This window comes from Ctenocephalides felis, unplaced genomic scaffold, assembly GCF_003426905.1.
Source record: "Ctenocephalides felis isolate EL2017-DRISC unplaced genomic scaffold, ASM342690v1 CF-g0.4_SCAFFOLD_01886, whole genome shotgun sequence".
NCBI lineage: Eukaryota > Metazoa > Arthropoda > Insecta > Siphonaptera > Pulicidae > Ctenocephalides > Ctenocephalides felis.
In genome coordinates, this window is record NW_020538040.1 from 93,769,156 (window position 1) to 93,786,362 (window position 17,207).

Genomic DNA, 17,207 nt, shown 5'->3' on the forward strand with positions numbered 1-17,207 from the left:
AAGATGAATATAATAATTAGTTTCGCAACTTAAATCAGTTTCTTTATCATAGTAATATGAAAAATTACAAGGTTTAAATCATAATTATCATGTGACTAGAATAATCATTGATACCGCGATTGTTTTATTTTATTACTTTCGAAAACACCATGCTTTATTTTCAACTTATTATCTTTACGTAGGGTAAGTGATTGTAATTGTCCAAAATTCGAAATTTAAAATTTTATGATTCGAATATTTCTAAACATTTTGGCATTCCCATTTATAATTGTTTATCTATGGGTATACCTTACAATTAAAAAAATTGATGTTCGTGTGTGTAGTATGTGTTTCGTATGAAAACAAATTTGTGTCCACGATTTTGATCACACAGATCAACCGATTTTTTTTTTTAATTTATTTGAACAGCGATCAGAACTTATGGGTTCTATGAGCTGTTGTGATGAATCTCTTACAAACTACGTTTGTTTTATTATATATGGCAACCCAAACAGTTGTCTCATCTCTATGTGCTGACTTTACTTCCAAGTGGCATGTTGCCACTACAGCTATGCCCACGAAAGGCCATTTTCACTTGAAATCATATTTGAAATCTATAGATCAACCGATTTGAATTATTCAAAAAACATTCGATTGCTGCTGATGGGAAGACGTACTGATTACTTTCTGTATTGACGAAACATTTTTTTTGGGGGGAAAGCAAAAAAATGTTATTTCATTCCTAAAAAATTTGAATACCGAAAATAATTCGGATTTTAATTTTATTTCTAGCTGAAACTCTAAAGCTCACTTACATACTTGAAACGTTGCAATTCAGTTTATATAATTTTTATATCCTTCATTCCACTCCACTTTATTAAGTTCTGTTCATTTACTTTTCATGTAAACTTATATAAACGTCATCTTCCAATTTATAAGCTCTTATATTTTGTCTTTAAAATACGAATAGTAAAAGTTACAATATTTATAATAAAATATTAGAAATCATTTAATATTGTTCGAATATTTCATAACGGTACGGGGAGTTCCAGAAATTTGCCTTAAGGGACGATGCCATGCTCAACTAGTAATTTTTTTTATTAAACTGCATTTTAACTACTTGTAACCTTGTCTGTATAGAACGAGGCCAATTTAATAAAATAAAATAAAAATTTAAAGAAAAATACAAACTACTTGCAACCTCCTATATATTAATATTCTGTTAAATGATGTATAAAAAAATTTTGAATATAAAATGTATTTTTAATCTTTTTGATTAACTCAACAATTGTAAATCAATTTTTCTCATACATGCCACTGATATGTCTTATATATTGTGATTATAGTTGTTTATTCAATTAATTTCATATCATTACGATTTTCTGAATTTTGTTATATATCAAATTAATTTTATTTTAAATATTCCAAATTCTAGCTGTGATTAAGTTTTTCAGAAAATTGTTGTGAAACAAATTCTAAATTTTATCACGTAATAAATAATTTTATTACAACTTGTATAAATTAATAATTGACATTTTAATAAAAAAAACTCTTTACTAACAATAGTTTTATTGATTTAAAAAAATAATACAGTTTCAAATTTGTAACTTCAGTTATTAACTTCCCGTAGGGCAAGTTATGGTAATCGCAAAAAAATCGAAAATGAAAATTTTTGCACATCAAATTATCAGATATTTTATAGAGATTTTAACAATAAGTATAAATTTTGTTTGCATTCTTACGGGTTCCGTACCAATGATATTCGTTAGACGGCGACGCGACGCTTACGCGCTTTGACATTTTGTCTCTATGCAGTTAAAGCAGTACGATTGCTTTGAAAGAAAGTTAAGAATTTCCAAAATATGTCAAAATAAAGAAAACATTTTTTTTTTTCAAAAAAGTAATTTCTTGTCAAATTACTATCACATATTTGGTACGGGAAGTTCTAGCAACTTGCCTTAAGCCTGGATGCCATGCGCCCCACTAGTTTATTTTAATGTTCAATAAATGCATTCAACCATTTTTTAAAATGTGTTCATAATTTTTGCAAGATACTTACGTACGTCACTTATCTAATTTGCGGATATTGCAATTTCATCAGTTCAGTAATATGTAACAAATATGTTGTATCAAAATATAATATAACACAGAATTGCACGATCATTATTCTTATTAATAAAACACAGAACCGTTTGAAATTTTGTTTGCAACACTTTTGCTCTATTTTGCTCTTACTATCAAATTTATATAAGTCTTACAAGATGTTTTATTACTAATGTATTGTGGTTTAATCTAAGTCTTACAATTAATTGTAAACGTGCTTGGGCCTTTTTTATAAATCAACTACAATTATGTTTTTATACATACTCTAAATTAATCTCTAATACATTTACAATAATTAAAATGATTACGTGCAATATACAAACGAATCCGTGTTCACTTAATATTAGCATATTGTGTTTTGCACACAATTGATCCAGAAGAGTAGGAAAATTTAAACGAGATTTCTCAGCGGAAGAAAAAAATATCAATCTCAATGTGTGTATTATTTGAAAATACGTCATTGTTTGAAGTTAATGATGGTTTAACGATTAAGTAAAATTCTTATTGTTATCGAGTAATTGTATTTTAGAGATCAACTGATTATTTACTGTAAATTGTCTTTTAAATGGCGTTATTTGATATGTATCATTTATCTATATTGGTTTTCAAGACTAAAATCACTTACTAGTTTGTAATTCGTATTTGCATTTCAGGTTTAGTAGTTTAAAGAGCACCTTTTGCTTATGTTTTCACTTTGAATTAGATTAGAATACTATAGTTTATGATATTATAAGTAAAATTGAACAATTTATTACATTTTTTTGCTCTCTGTTTTTTTCTATTAAGTTTCATCAATTTTCAGAAATTTGATTTTTTAAATTCGTTCTATTTACTATTTTTTGTTATACCTTTTTGTAAAATATGTACATTATAAACTTCCCGTAGGGTAGAAAAATCGATAATTAAAATTTTGCATATCTTCACGTTTTTCTGAAAAAAATGATGTGTGTGTGTTTTGTATGTCCGCATTTTTTCATCCACGTTTTCGGGCGCACGGATCAACCGATTTGAATTGTTAAAAAATACATTCGATTCCTATTGATAGGGAAATGTGCTGATTAGTTTTTGGCAAAGGCAGGTCTAGCCGTTATGGAGATACGAACCAAAGAGTACAAAAAATACAAATCGAGTTTTTGAGAGAAGGAAGTATCCGATTTGAATGATATAAAAAACATTCTATTTGTAATGATTGATAGAAGAGGTGATTAGTTTTTGGCAAAGGCAGGTTTAGCCATTTCGAAGATACAGGGCTAAATATGCAAAAATGACAGTTTTTAGAGATCTAAGCATCCGATTTGAAAGATTCAAATAACTTTCTACTTGTTTTAACAAAAAATTGCTTTTAGAAGGAAAAAATTGTTTCAATTTTTTTTTTCAAAAAAATTTTTTTTTTACATTTAAAATAATTCAGATTTTAATTTTAATTCTGGCTGAGGTTCTAATATACTTTAAACAAATAACTTTAACTTTGCAATTCAGTTTATATAATTCTTATAAATATTAGACAATGTTACAATATTTGTAATAATCTATTTGAAAACATTTAATATTCCTCGAACATTTCGTTACGGTACGGCAAGTTCCAGCAATTTGCCTTAAGGCACGATGCCATACACCACTAGTTTATTTGCTATTCTTACTGCTGCTGATTATTTATTTCTGTCCTCACATTTAAACTGTTCGCATTCGCATTTTAAAGTTGCGATTTAAATACCTCTGAAGGTGTAATGAATATGATGTATTTTATTAGTATATACAATTTATTTATTTTTAAGTTATTGAATGGATCACTACTAGATACTCAGTATCTTAATTTAACTTTATCCTTACATTAATTTCACTTTATCGTTACAGGACTATACATTTCTAGTTTGATCCGAGGATTCGATGGACACGTTGGCCGCTGGGCCGCCCTCGATCGGAGGGCTCGGCGGCGGTGGTAGTGACGGATCGCCTTGCCAAACGCGAGATGTACGCGAATGGCAACACCTAGATCCGCTCACTGGCGACAGGCTAAGGGCAAGGTTGCAGGCTGACAGATGGATTGTTGGACAAGCTGGAAGATATGATAAGGTGAAAAATACAATACTATACAATTTAGATAATTTTGAACATAATCATCATAACCTGGCGGTTTCCAATTTGTAGGGACGACTCCTAAGGGGTACGTGCAGCCTTTTCTAAAATACAATTTTCGAGAATAAACAGAAAAATTTGATATGATATAAAAAAACAAACAAAAATATAATTATTCTTTAAGCATATCTTATATATATATATATATATATATATATATATATATATAATGAATCGCAAAATGTGTTGGTAAGCGCATAATTCAATAACGCCTGGACGAATTTGGCCAATTCTTTTTTAAAATGTTTGTTGAAGTCCAAGGATGGTTCTTACGACGAGAAAAAATCGAATAATTGCCGGGAAGATCCTAAAAATAGCCCTTTTTTCACATACAAACGTTTTCCAACTAAAACGTAGATTCAATTTGAGCTTTAATTTTTGTATAATGCGTAAATAAATAAGGTGAATTAGAGAATTCATAAAGGTGAACTGGTGGACAGGTAAATTGGATGATATGTAAAATGGTAGAGAGAAGAACTGGTAGATAGACGAATATGTAGATAAATAAACATGTTGTAAGCTGTCAACTTGGTAGATATGTAGAACAGGATGTGAGATAAATTTGTTGGACGGTAAAATGGTAGATGGATAAACAGGTCGCTAGGTAAATTGGTAGACAGGTAAATTGATAGAAAGGTGAATTGGTAGACAAGTAAATTGGTGAATCGGAAATTTGTTGGATAGCTGGTGGTCAAGTAAGTTGAAGAATATGTAAAATGGTAGACAGGACATCTGGTAGATAAACAAAAAACAAGACGGATAAACAAGTTGACAGGTAAATTGGTAGACATGTGAAACGGGTTGATAGGTAAATAGGTTGACAAGTAAATTCGTAAGTCGATGAAATGGTAAATTGTTTAACAAGTTTATAGGTAAACTCGTAGACAATTCGTTCAACAGGTAAATTGTTGAACAGATAGTAGTAACGTTAAACTAAATGTAACAAATACACATTTTTGTTCAACTTTTTAATTTAAACTAAATCACGGCAAAGCGTGAACGGGTACAGCTAGTTTTTACATAATATAGTATTTTAATTTGTAGTCTCATAATATCAGTTAAGTGTTTATGAAATGAAATTTGTTGAAAAAATTAAAGGGGACGCGGTGCAAAAAAAGTTGGAAATTACTGAATAACCTTTAGTCTGATATCTTTATTAATCTGCAATATGTATCATATTTTATAATCAATGCATCTTACAATTAGATTATAACTAATAATTGGTATCGTTACAAGGAATATGGTCTACTCGTGAAATACATAAAGCAATATTAATAGGAAAGACTGGGTTAAGTTGTGCCACTGTTTCTTTGACCAGCCATAATTTTGGTGATTTACCAGTTAGCTGGAAGAAAAGTAAATTAAATAGTAATTTAAATATTCGATACGTAGATATACTGAAAAACTGCCCTTAAATACAATGAATCAGTTACAAAATCAAATTATACAAGAAAAAGGCAATTGTCACAACGGTCCACACTCCCAAGAACGGTTTTGACAGGCATTAAGATAGGTCAAAAACGATAAGGTATAAACACCAAAATAGTTCATAACAACTTCTTATAGTCGCCAATAACAATGATATGTAACACAACCAAACATACACATTTAAACAAAGCTTATAAATAAAATATAACAATGTATAACAGAACATAATTTTTTAAACAAAGTTAACAAGAATTCTTTATGATTTTTTTTTTCTTATACTGTATTTTCTTTTTCCTCTCCTTCTCGTATTTTGTCTTAATTAACTTAGATTTTTCTTTATCTATTTAATCTTCACCCGAAAAGGACAAAAAATACATGTTACAACCGTACCCACAGAATTTGTCACAACCGTACCCAACGCACATTTTTGAAAACAAATTGTAATTATGACAAAGCAAAAACTAATCGCTGGTAAATAGCTACTAATGTTCAATTTACACCAAAATAACAAGCAAAGTGATCTCTCTGTATAAAATTTAGTTATTATTATTATTACAAGAACTCGAACATGAAAACTTTTGACTCTTCAACCCTAGATTACTGGTATTGCGCTTGACAAGTGATTTCTTATCCGTTTTTTGTCATTGTATACTTTGTGATATCATCAAAGGTTGTTTTAGAAAATATAAAACTCTGATTCAGTAACAAATAGTCTTGTCATTTTTTTTTTAAATTTCCGTAACAAAAGTACCAACACCATTCATTCTTGTCTGCATGTACGCCTCGGAGGCGTGCAGATACCGTTCTAGGGTTAAAAGCAATGCGGTCTACACATCATGTTAATGTAAGGCACTGACTAAAATCAATAATAAAAATTGTTCGAACAATTAGCTGTTATGACTACTGTCACTATAAAAGATTAGCTGTTGTGACTACTGTCACTACTGTACTCCGGTGCATTCGTACCTAGTCTCCCTTACTTCATTTCAAATGATTTTTGTTCTTTGCTTTTTCATATAATATATTATATACGTAACAATGGTAATTTCTTTTTCCACAGGTTGTTGACAGCCGCGATGTGACTGCAGCCGATGGGCGTCTACATTCGCAGCACAAACAGTTGGAGATGCTCCAAGCGCGAACGGCGCAAGGCAGCGTCCAGGTCGTGAGAACCCGAACCGTCTCTTCGGCGTGTTGGAGCAGCGACCACGTGCCTCCACCGGCTCTCCCGCAATCTTCTGTGCTGGACACAGACTATGATGGTTTGGAGGTCAGTAACTTTAATGCAAAACTATATATTTGAATGGTACTAATTAACTCACACAAAAAACAAGCATATATTTCTGCCGATATGGTACGCAGAACTCTTGCAATTTCGTACTATCGTACGAATTTGTAATAAAAATTATCGATTGGTATTCAACTATTGATATTATTGATAAAATAATGCAATTGAAACTAGTGGGGCGCATGGCATCGTGCCTTAAGGCAAATTGCTGGAACTTCACGTACCAAAAATTATTATTTTTTAAAAAACAATTAATATTTTTGAAAAATTTTACTTAAAAAAAATTAGATTTTTGAGAAACTATGAATTTGACAAAAAATTACTTTTTCTTGAAAAAAAAAGTTTTCTTTATTTTGACTTATTTTGGCAATTCTAAACTTTTTTTAAAAGCAAGCTTTCTTTGCATAGAGACAAAATGTCAAAGCGCGTAAGCGCCGCGTCGCCGTCTAACGGATAAACATTGGTACGGAACCCATAGGAATGTAAACAAAATTCATACTTATTGTTAAAATCTCTATAAAATATCTGATAATTTGATGTGCGATGTGCATATGTCAGTATGTCTAATCATCATTTTTGACCGCCAAATGGCATTTTTTTTACTTTTTTTATTAGATCACCGAAACCGCTAGACCTGCCTTCATGAAAATTTGATCAGTTTTTCACCTTGTCCATATAAATAAAATGTCTTTTGAATTATTAAAATCGGACGCTCCGTTCTCTTAAAAACTGAGTTACCATTTTTGGCACTTTTTGCCCCGTATCTTCGGAACGGCTAGACCTGCCTTTGCCAAAAACTAATCAGCACGTCTCCTTATCAATACGAATCGAATGTTTATCGAATTATTCAAATCTGTTAATCGGTGTTCCCGAAATCGTCGATGAAAATTTGTATCCGCACACACACACGTGCACACACACATACATACACACACACATACATCCATTTTTTCTAAGGTATGCCAAAATATTTAGAAACCTTTGAAGCGTAAAGATATAAAAAAAAATTATTTTCGATTTTTTTGCGATTACTATAACTTACCCTACGGGAAGTTAATAATAATGAGTAAATACATATCAATATATGTTTCAATAATAGTTTTTACAGCTAAAATTTCAGAATTGATTTTTGTAATTTCGTTTCAATACGGAATGTATTGATAATTTTTGATAAAAAAGTGCAATGATAATTTTAGCAGAAAAAACCTTTATCTTAGAAGATGTGATATATTTTTAACGAAATTCGAATAATAAGTCTTTTTTCATTGTCAGGCGCATTATGATGAAAAAATTTAATATTATTAAGAATGTGCAAATGCTGAAAAAGATCAACTCATTTCTTTTAATAATATCATTTGTATGCGTCTCGCTTCCTTAAGTACTCCATGTAAGTAGTGATTAAAACATTTCATTATTAATTAGTACGAGGAAATACGAATTTATTAAATGGATGCATAAATTTATTTACGTAAGTATGTCTACAAGCTATTGTTCCGTTATCACTTTACCTCAACGGTATTAACATGTTCTAAATTAATTTATTTATGATTAATAAAATGATTTAGCACGCGACGAACTAGGAACAAATATAGAAAGTAGACAGAAAATTTATTTTAAAATAACAAACTTATTATAATCTAATTAAAGACCACATACTTTTATCTTCAACTAATCTAGTAATCATTTTAAAAGTTTATTTGATTTTTGCAAGTCACAAACGTTAACTCAAACGCAAAAATCGTCGGAATCATCCTATGGTGACGTTGACACCACATTGTTTATCTACAATGATCTAATAAGCAAGTGTTTTATATATTTTAGCTTTTGCATCGCTAATAATAAAATTTTCTTTTAAATGGGCACACACGGCACTCGAAGAGAGACGCCAACGCAAAACTGTACTTTTGTATTAGGTTCGGTGATAAGTTATTACCGGTGAAAGACAATAGGTATAAAAATCCCATCATTGTGTAATTATTACAATCACATTATTATGCACAATTAATTCTATTCATAATGGAAATATTAAGAGCTATTTTGAATACTCACGAAATGAACCGTGGCAGTGTGGTGCAGAGATTTCTAAATTTTGCGCATAAAATGATTTTCAAGTACAACGATCGTTTAATTGGTTGTAATCAATTTTACTGTTTGTTTTGTCACTTTGGAATAAAATATTAGTACTTAAAATCACACGTATAGCTTTTATATATTTTTTAGATTGCATAAGGCATTCGAGAAATTATTTTTCACATTTTTTCTTTTCAACATTGGATAACAACTATTACCAATTTTTGAAACAGTTTTTAATAACGAGCCTTTAAAAAACGATTGAGATAATATTGTAAATTCTTGTTAACTTCCCGTAGGGTAAGTTATAGTAATCGCAAAAAAATCGAAAATGAAAATTTTTGCATTTCTCGACGTTTCAAAGGTTTCTGAATATTTTGGCATACCTTAGAAAAAACGGATGTATGTGTGTGTGTGTGTGTGTGTGTGTGTGTGCGTGTGTGTATGTATGTGCGGATACAAATTTTCGTCGACGATTTCGGGAACACCGATCAACCGATTTGAATAATTCAAAAAACATTCGATTCGTATTGATAAGGAGACGTGCTGATTAGTTTTTGGCGAAGTCAGGTCTAGCCGTTCCGAAGATACGGGGCAAAAAGTGCCGAAAACGGTAACTCAGTTTTTAAGAGAACGGAGCGTCCGATTTTAATAATTCAAAAAACATTTTACTTGTATTGACAAGGGGAAAAACCGATCAAATTTTCATAAAGGCAGGTCTAGCGGTTTCGGAGATATAATGAAAAAAGTAAAAAAAAATGCCATTTGGCTGTCAAAAATGATCATTAGACATATGCACATCAAATTATCAGATATTTTATAGAGATTTTAACAATAAGTATAATTTTGGTTTACATTCCTATGGGTTCCGTACCAATGTTTACGCGTTAAACGCCGACGCGGAGCTTACGCGGTTTGATATTTCGTCTTTATGCAGTTAAAGCAGTACGATTGCTTTGAAAAAAAGTTTAGATCTTTCAAAATATGTCAAAATAAAGAAAAAATTTTTTTTTTCAAAAAAAAAAATTAAAAAATTTTTTTTTTTTAAAAAAAAGTAATTTTTTGTCTAATTGTTTGTCAAAAATCTTATTTTTTCGAAGTAAATTTTTTTCAAAAATGTTAATCGTTTTTAAAAAAATAATTTTTGGTACGGGAAGTTCCAGCAATTTGCCTTAAGGCACGATGCCTTAATTGCCTTAAGACAGAATTCCACTTACAGCTAGTTTATTATTATGATTCAACATAATAATTTTATTACAATATTATATCTTCCGAGTATATTGCTAGCACAGTCTAATTTAATGTGATAAATCTAAGTTTGATCGCAATACATATAAATTTAATGTTCAAATTCATCATATTAAATTAAAAATAATAAATATTATTGAGTTTTCATATTTTTTTACTATCCTTAACAAAATGGCAATACAACTATCTTAACTTCTTCTGGCGATATATCTTAGTTTAGGTTCATTTTTCGTTTAAATCTTCAAAATATTCCTGGAAATAATTGCTTTCCGTTGTATTCCTGGTTAAAGGTTTTTTATTTCCTAGCATTTAAAGATATTCTCAAACTTGTAAATAATCGAGATATATTCAATGAAAAACTTATTGTAATTGTAATAAAAATTTCAAATATAAAATTTCAAAAATTAATTTGAATAGAAGTAATACATAACCATGGCAAATATTATAATAGATTATATTGTGAAATTCTATATACATTCGTAGTCGAATCACTTTCAGATTTGATTATGTTGCAGATCTGATTGTACACTGCAAAAACGTTTTTTTCCCTGATAGATCTTATTTTAAGAAAAATTATTTATTCATGACAGTTTTTGGCAGAGCCGTTATTATATAAATATTATTTCAAAGAATTTTTTTTTTGAATATCAAAAATAAATCGGATTTTAATTTTAATTACTGCTAAAATGCTTGAAATAAAAAAGAACTTTACAATTCAGTTTATATAATTCTCAGAATTATAAGGCAAGATTCTTCAGGGATCAATAAGTTTTGTTTATTTACTTTTCATGTAAACTTATATGAACATAATCGTCCAATTTATAAGCTTTTATATTTTGTCTATAAAATACGAATAATGAACGTCGCAGTATTTATAATAATATATTTGAAAACATTTAATATTCTTCGAATGTTTTATTACAGTACGGGAAGTTCCAGCAATTTGCCTTAAGGCACGATGCGGTACACCACTAGTAAATTTTATATTTTTAAACTAATTGTGATTAAGCTATTTTAAATTCTTCTGTTAGATTTACTATGAACTATTTTCTAAATAAATCTGCATAATTAGTCAACACCATATAATGAAATAAACTAAGTAGTTATTCATTATACTTAATTTAAGTAATAACCCAAAGTTCTTTATAAAAGGTCAATATCGTCAAGTAGCGTATTACATTCGTGCAGGGTATTGTATATAAAAATCCGTACGAAAATAATTAGCTGAAAAACGGTGGTTAACTAAACAAGTCGTACGACCACGTGCAGATCTTCAATTTTGTTTATCGGAATAAAATTCTTTTAATAAGATTTTCAACATTTATAAATTACTGGTAGATAATCTGATATCTGATCGCAAGTTATAAAAAGGATTCAACACCTTTGGCTTCATCTGCAGCTTGTGGCTGTCGGTGGTAATGGAAGAGTGTGGTGATGCGGCGCGTGATGCGTGGGCGGTGATGTATGTTAATGAAGTGTCTTACGGATTTGCTCTGCGGGGTACCTCTGTCTTGTATTAGTCTCTGCGCAGCCTCGATGCAAATCGTGATCACAATTGAATAGAATAGAACAGACTGCAGGGCTTTCGAACTTGCAACCCTAAGAATTAAATTTCATTTAATTTACCAGAGTAAATCTGCACTCATAACCATATACACTTGATTGCAATAAAATTAGTTAGACAATTTTATAACAAATTATAATCTAACTAGTGGTGCTTGGCATCGTGGCTTAAGGCAAATTGCTGGAAATTTTTGGACAACTAAAAAAATTAGACAAATTTAAAAAAAAAAAATTCAATTAGATTTTTTTTAGATTATAATTTCAATCTCTTTTCAAGGTAATCGCGCTGGGTAGCTGTTTTATAGATAAAATATCGAAGCGCGTAAGCGCCGCGTCGCAGTCTAACGAATAAACATTGGTACGGAACCCATAGAAATATAAACAAAATTAGTACTCACTATTAAAATCTTTATAAAATATCTGATAATTTGATGCGCATATGTCTAATGATCATTTTTGACCGCCAAATGGCTTTTTCATTTACTATTTTTAATTGAATCTCTGAAACCGTTGGACTTGTATTTCTAGATTCCTAAGCTTCAGTTCCTTACTTTGTCAATACAAATAAAAACTTTTAGAATCATTCAAATCGGACATTTCGTTATCTAAAAAACTAAATTACCATATTGTCACTTTTTCCTCCGTATCTTCGAAATAATCCTACCTGCCTTTGCCAAAAACTAATCAGCACGTCTCCGCATCAATACGCATCTAATCTTTTTTGAATTATTCAAATCGGTTGATCCGTGTTCCCGAAATCATCGACAAAAATTTGTATTCGCACGCACACACATACATCAATTTTTTTTAAGGTATGCTAAAATGTTCAGAAACTTTTGAAACGTAAAAACAAATTAAAAAAAAAAAAACGATTTTTTTTGTCAAATTTAGTCATACTAACAAAAGTAAATATTTTACACTATATTTAGTATCTGATCTAATAAAATATAATATTTATAATTCAACTCTCTATATTTGGTATAATCAAGATCAATTAAAAATCCTCCTGAAAATAATCATAATTACAGATTAACTCTTCGGCATCTTATTATGAAAATTTACGCTGATAGAACCAAATCTTTGTTACATATTATTTGATTGTTTATTACGATATTTTCGTATGTTTCTGTTAGTTTTGTTTTTATTAGTTTTTTTCATTTTTGTGCAACAAATATCAATTTAGTTCAGGTTTTAAAACTTAACTGTGCACATGCGCTTTTCAAGTATCCTCTTTATATCAAACCTCTTGCAGGTAACTTTATTACTAATTAGAATGATATATTTTATATTGAAATGCATTCTTTCTATTAACATGAGATAATATTTACATAAATAGATAGCAATACGTCATTATATTTTAAAGTTATGGTTACTTATTTTCTTATGATGATGATTAGCCAAATGATTGCCAAATATAAATTCTGATAAAAAAATAAATTAAATAGATTTTTGATTAGTATACTTTCTGTGTGAATTTAAAAAGTTTCTGTTCCTCTGAAATAGTGATGTCAGCGCAGAAGCAACGGTGGTCTTTGAAAATGTATTCGCGTGGAACAAAGGATTGTAATTAATTCTATTGTGAAAATTTATTCAATTAATCAAGTGCTTGTTGTTTTGATTCTATCGACGGTTTATTTTCTTTCTTGCTAAGGAACAAATATGAAAAAAAAATATGTACAAGTTATTGAACTTTCTATAGTAATATCTTGTGCGCGTGAAATATAGCAGGAAGGAAAACGGTGTTTTTGTGTTAATTTTAATAATTCTGATAAGATTTCTTAACATTATTTATTGTTAAAATTATATTATGTTGTATCTATATTCGTTTATGTCGTGTAATTACTATAATCATAAATCGTAAATTACTCTCTCAGATCAATCAGTTGATTAAATTTGTCTATTTTATTTTATATTTTATAGAAGTTTTACATGGTGCACTGAATATTCTTCCATAAAATGAAAGTGCCTGTAACATATACGGGACCGGCGCTTACATCAATCTTCCAACCACGCTTCCAAAATTATCAAATAATCGTCTTGTGGGCGACTAATGTTACATCCGATGCTTTGTAATCGCACGATTACTATTCACCGACCACTAATTTAAATGTTTTCATAAATTGAGCTCCATTTTGATTTATTTGATGTATGGACAAATTGCCGCCACAAATCATTGCGCCGGCAATACGTCACATGTCGATTTGCCGCACGACAAGACCATGCTTCGAACTAGTTTATGGCACATGTGCAACTGCATGTCATACCGCTTTTACTATTGCTTACTCTTTATAGCACAAAAAATAAATTTCTGCATATTATGCCTAAACTACAATCTCTGTTCTTGGCACTTCGTGCCATTGGTATTATGTAGGGGAGACTGGGTACGGTTGTGCCACTTTTTTATCAGCAATAATTTTGTTAATTTGCCAGTTAGCTGGGAAAACAGTAAATTAAATGGCAAATTGAAAATTTGACTACGATGAAATACTAAAATACTGTCCTCAAATACAATATAATAGTCATAAAATAAAATCATACCATAGACGGCCGTAGGCACAACCGTCCGCATCCGAAGGACGGTTGGGGTCAGTAGTGACCCAATATATAACAAAACATAATTTTTTAAACAAATTTAACAAGAACTCTGTGTGAATTCTTTTTTTATTGAGTTTTTCTTTTCCATTCTTTTTCGTATTATGTCTTAGTTAAGTTAGATTTTAATCTTCACCTGAAAAAGACCACTGTACCAAACGCATACTTTTGAAAATAAAAAAATAACACAAAAAAATAATCTATCTGCAATTAAGAGTTATGATTAAAACAAATCGAACGAAAAAACTTACTTTTGACTTTTCAAACGCTATGCGGTCTACAAATCATATTAATGTAAGGCACATTGCTTATTTTTCTTCCTTTGGACTCTATCTCAAAATTAGTATAGTTTATCTGTTGTGACGACTGTCACTACCGTACTCTGGCACAACCATACCCAGTCTTCCCTACTCTACTTTTATAATATACTGTTTTAGTTTTTAAGTTGAAGCAAATTTTTCTATTTTTGAATTCGGCATTCTATAAGGTATTCTTGATTATTGTTTTTAATGATTATTTTAATAAATCGCCAACCAAATAGCAGTTAATGTTTTTGTCATATTTTTATTAGAATGCAAACCAAAGGTTTAATTCTGAAATTTATATTTTTTGCAACAATGAACGGAAGGGTTACTTTTATTGAATCATATTTATATCTATATTTTCAATTTCAAGTGAAAATGAATATAACTGCTGCTTAATATCAATTTGCATGTAAGGTTGAACTCGGCATTCGAAACTTCGAAAAAAAGTACTTCAAATATGGTACCTAATTTTTTTTTACTTTTTTCAAACAATGTTTTCTGTAACATAACGCTGAACAAAAATTAGACAAACATACGATAATTCGTAAAATCATTACCTTGTATAAGTTTATATTTTTATATGAATTTGGCAGAAATAAGCTCAACAATTCAGGTTGAATATTCAACCAACAAAGAAATGCTTAATATTAATTAGATGACGCAAGTTAACGTATCCAGTTTTGGTATACAACGAGGTACTATATAATCGATTAATTAAAACTTCACTGAGAATTAAAATGCAAAAAGAATAAGCATATAATTTTATAATGAGAACTAAATTTAAATAATAAATCAGTCTGATTTCCAAAACGGGGCATATCGGAGATAACAGAGCAAAGATTTACAATCATCGGCAGACACTTTATCGCCGCATAAATGCACGAACTCTTAATTGGCGTGTGATTAACAACTGGTAATAAATTGATACAAAATCGACGACAATGTAAGAACCACTCTTTCAGTTACTTGATCAGAAACTGGCGATGGCTCATCATTTTATTTTCAAATGTTGTAAAATACGATACGGTACAACCTGGTACAACCATTTGCACTTGCCGTTTATTGCTCAACTTAAAGTACAAAACTGATAAATCAGTTCTTTAGTGCTTTACTGGATTAATCACATTTGGAAGTGATTATGATAAACTGAAAAGTTAATTAAATAAAATTCCCGAAAATATTGATTACACATTTTTTCCGGAATCACTTTTATAAATAATTTTTGAAAACGATATATTTTGAAATATTTCTATCAATATCAATAAAAATGTGTTAAAAAATTGAAAATTACACTTATAATGAACTACAAATTGCAATAAAACTCAATAGTTTAACTCATAGCAATAAATCTTGAAAGCAAACACAACATGTCGACCATGGACGACACTCGTACACACAGCACGTCATGCAGATGCGTTCATTCATGACATTCGTACCAAAAGGGTTAAAAATTAAAATATATACAGTAATAATTTAGTTTAGCAGTAAAATTAAACTATTTTATGTAACATGTGACAAAATAACAAGACGCTCCTACTTACAGAAATTTTTGACAAATGTGCAGCAGTTACATGAAAATATATCATATGTCGTTTTTCTCATTTTCTATTATAGTATAGGGTAGGGTGGGGCACAAAGGTCAAATTTGACTTTGCGCAATTATATCGTGAAAACCAAACCAATTATATTACAACAAATAACACATATCAAGCAAACAACTATCTGACTATGTTCAGTAAAACTTCCAGTTAATCAGTGTCACCTTGTCCATTTTACGCTGCCAGGGGGCAAACAGGTCCAACGTCTTACTCCCAATTTTAAAGGGATTTTAGGATATAATAGTTACATTTTCAACTAATAAAAAATATAAATTTTATGGACAAATTTTTGACAATGATAACACTGTATATAACCTCAATCTGGTATTTTGTCAAAAATATTTACCAGCATAGTTGAAATAACTATTTAGTTAATTGATCTCTCGCAAAATTGCTAATTTAACTTCATTCGCTTTTTATATAGCTTGAAGGTTCAGTTGGTCCTGTTTGCCCCTCCAATGAGTAAGCTTTTGTAGAGGTTGTATATAAAAAACTTTTGTATCTAACTTAAAATTAATAATACATATTATACAACAATTAAATACCGTATACTTAAATTATATTAACATCTCACAAACTGAACAACTAAAGAAAATACTTTTGTTAAGGATTTTCAAACATTGCAACGTCCATAGTAACGTCGTAAGAATCAAGATAATAGCTGTTTATACGTCATTTTCCTCCTACTTATAAATAATGTTTAATTTAATTAATTTATTAAAAAAAATTAACGTAAATTTGTTGATTGGTGATGAACCTTTTTACCCGCATGTCTATAAGCCCCGCTCTTACTAATAAATGTAAATAAAAAACTGATTTTATTAAATTCTGCTAGAAATGGCTAATATTTTATTCAAATAGGGATACTGGCGCCGCCCTTAATATTAGTTTTTCCAT

General features: G+C 29.8%; 1 protein-coding gene across 1 annotated transcript in view; it reads left to right on the plus strand.

Moving 5' to 3' along the window:
- LOC113377431 overlaps positions 1-17,207 on the plus strand; it is a 133,278-nt gene that overhangs the window by 73,880 nt on the left and 42,191 nt on the right. Inside the window, exons 2-3 of the mRNA XM_026617749.1 lie at positions 3,937-4,155; positions 6,707-6,916. Coding sequence (XP_026473534.1) covers positions 3,970-4,155; positions 6,707-6,916 — 396 coding nt within the window. The 5' untranslated portion in view covers positions 3,937-3,969. The remainder of the gene's footprint in view (positions 1-3,936; positions 4,156-6,706; positions 6,917-17,207) is intronic.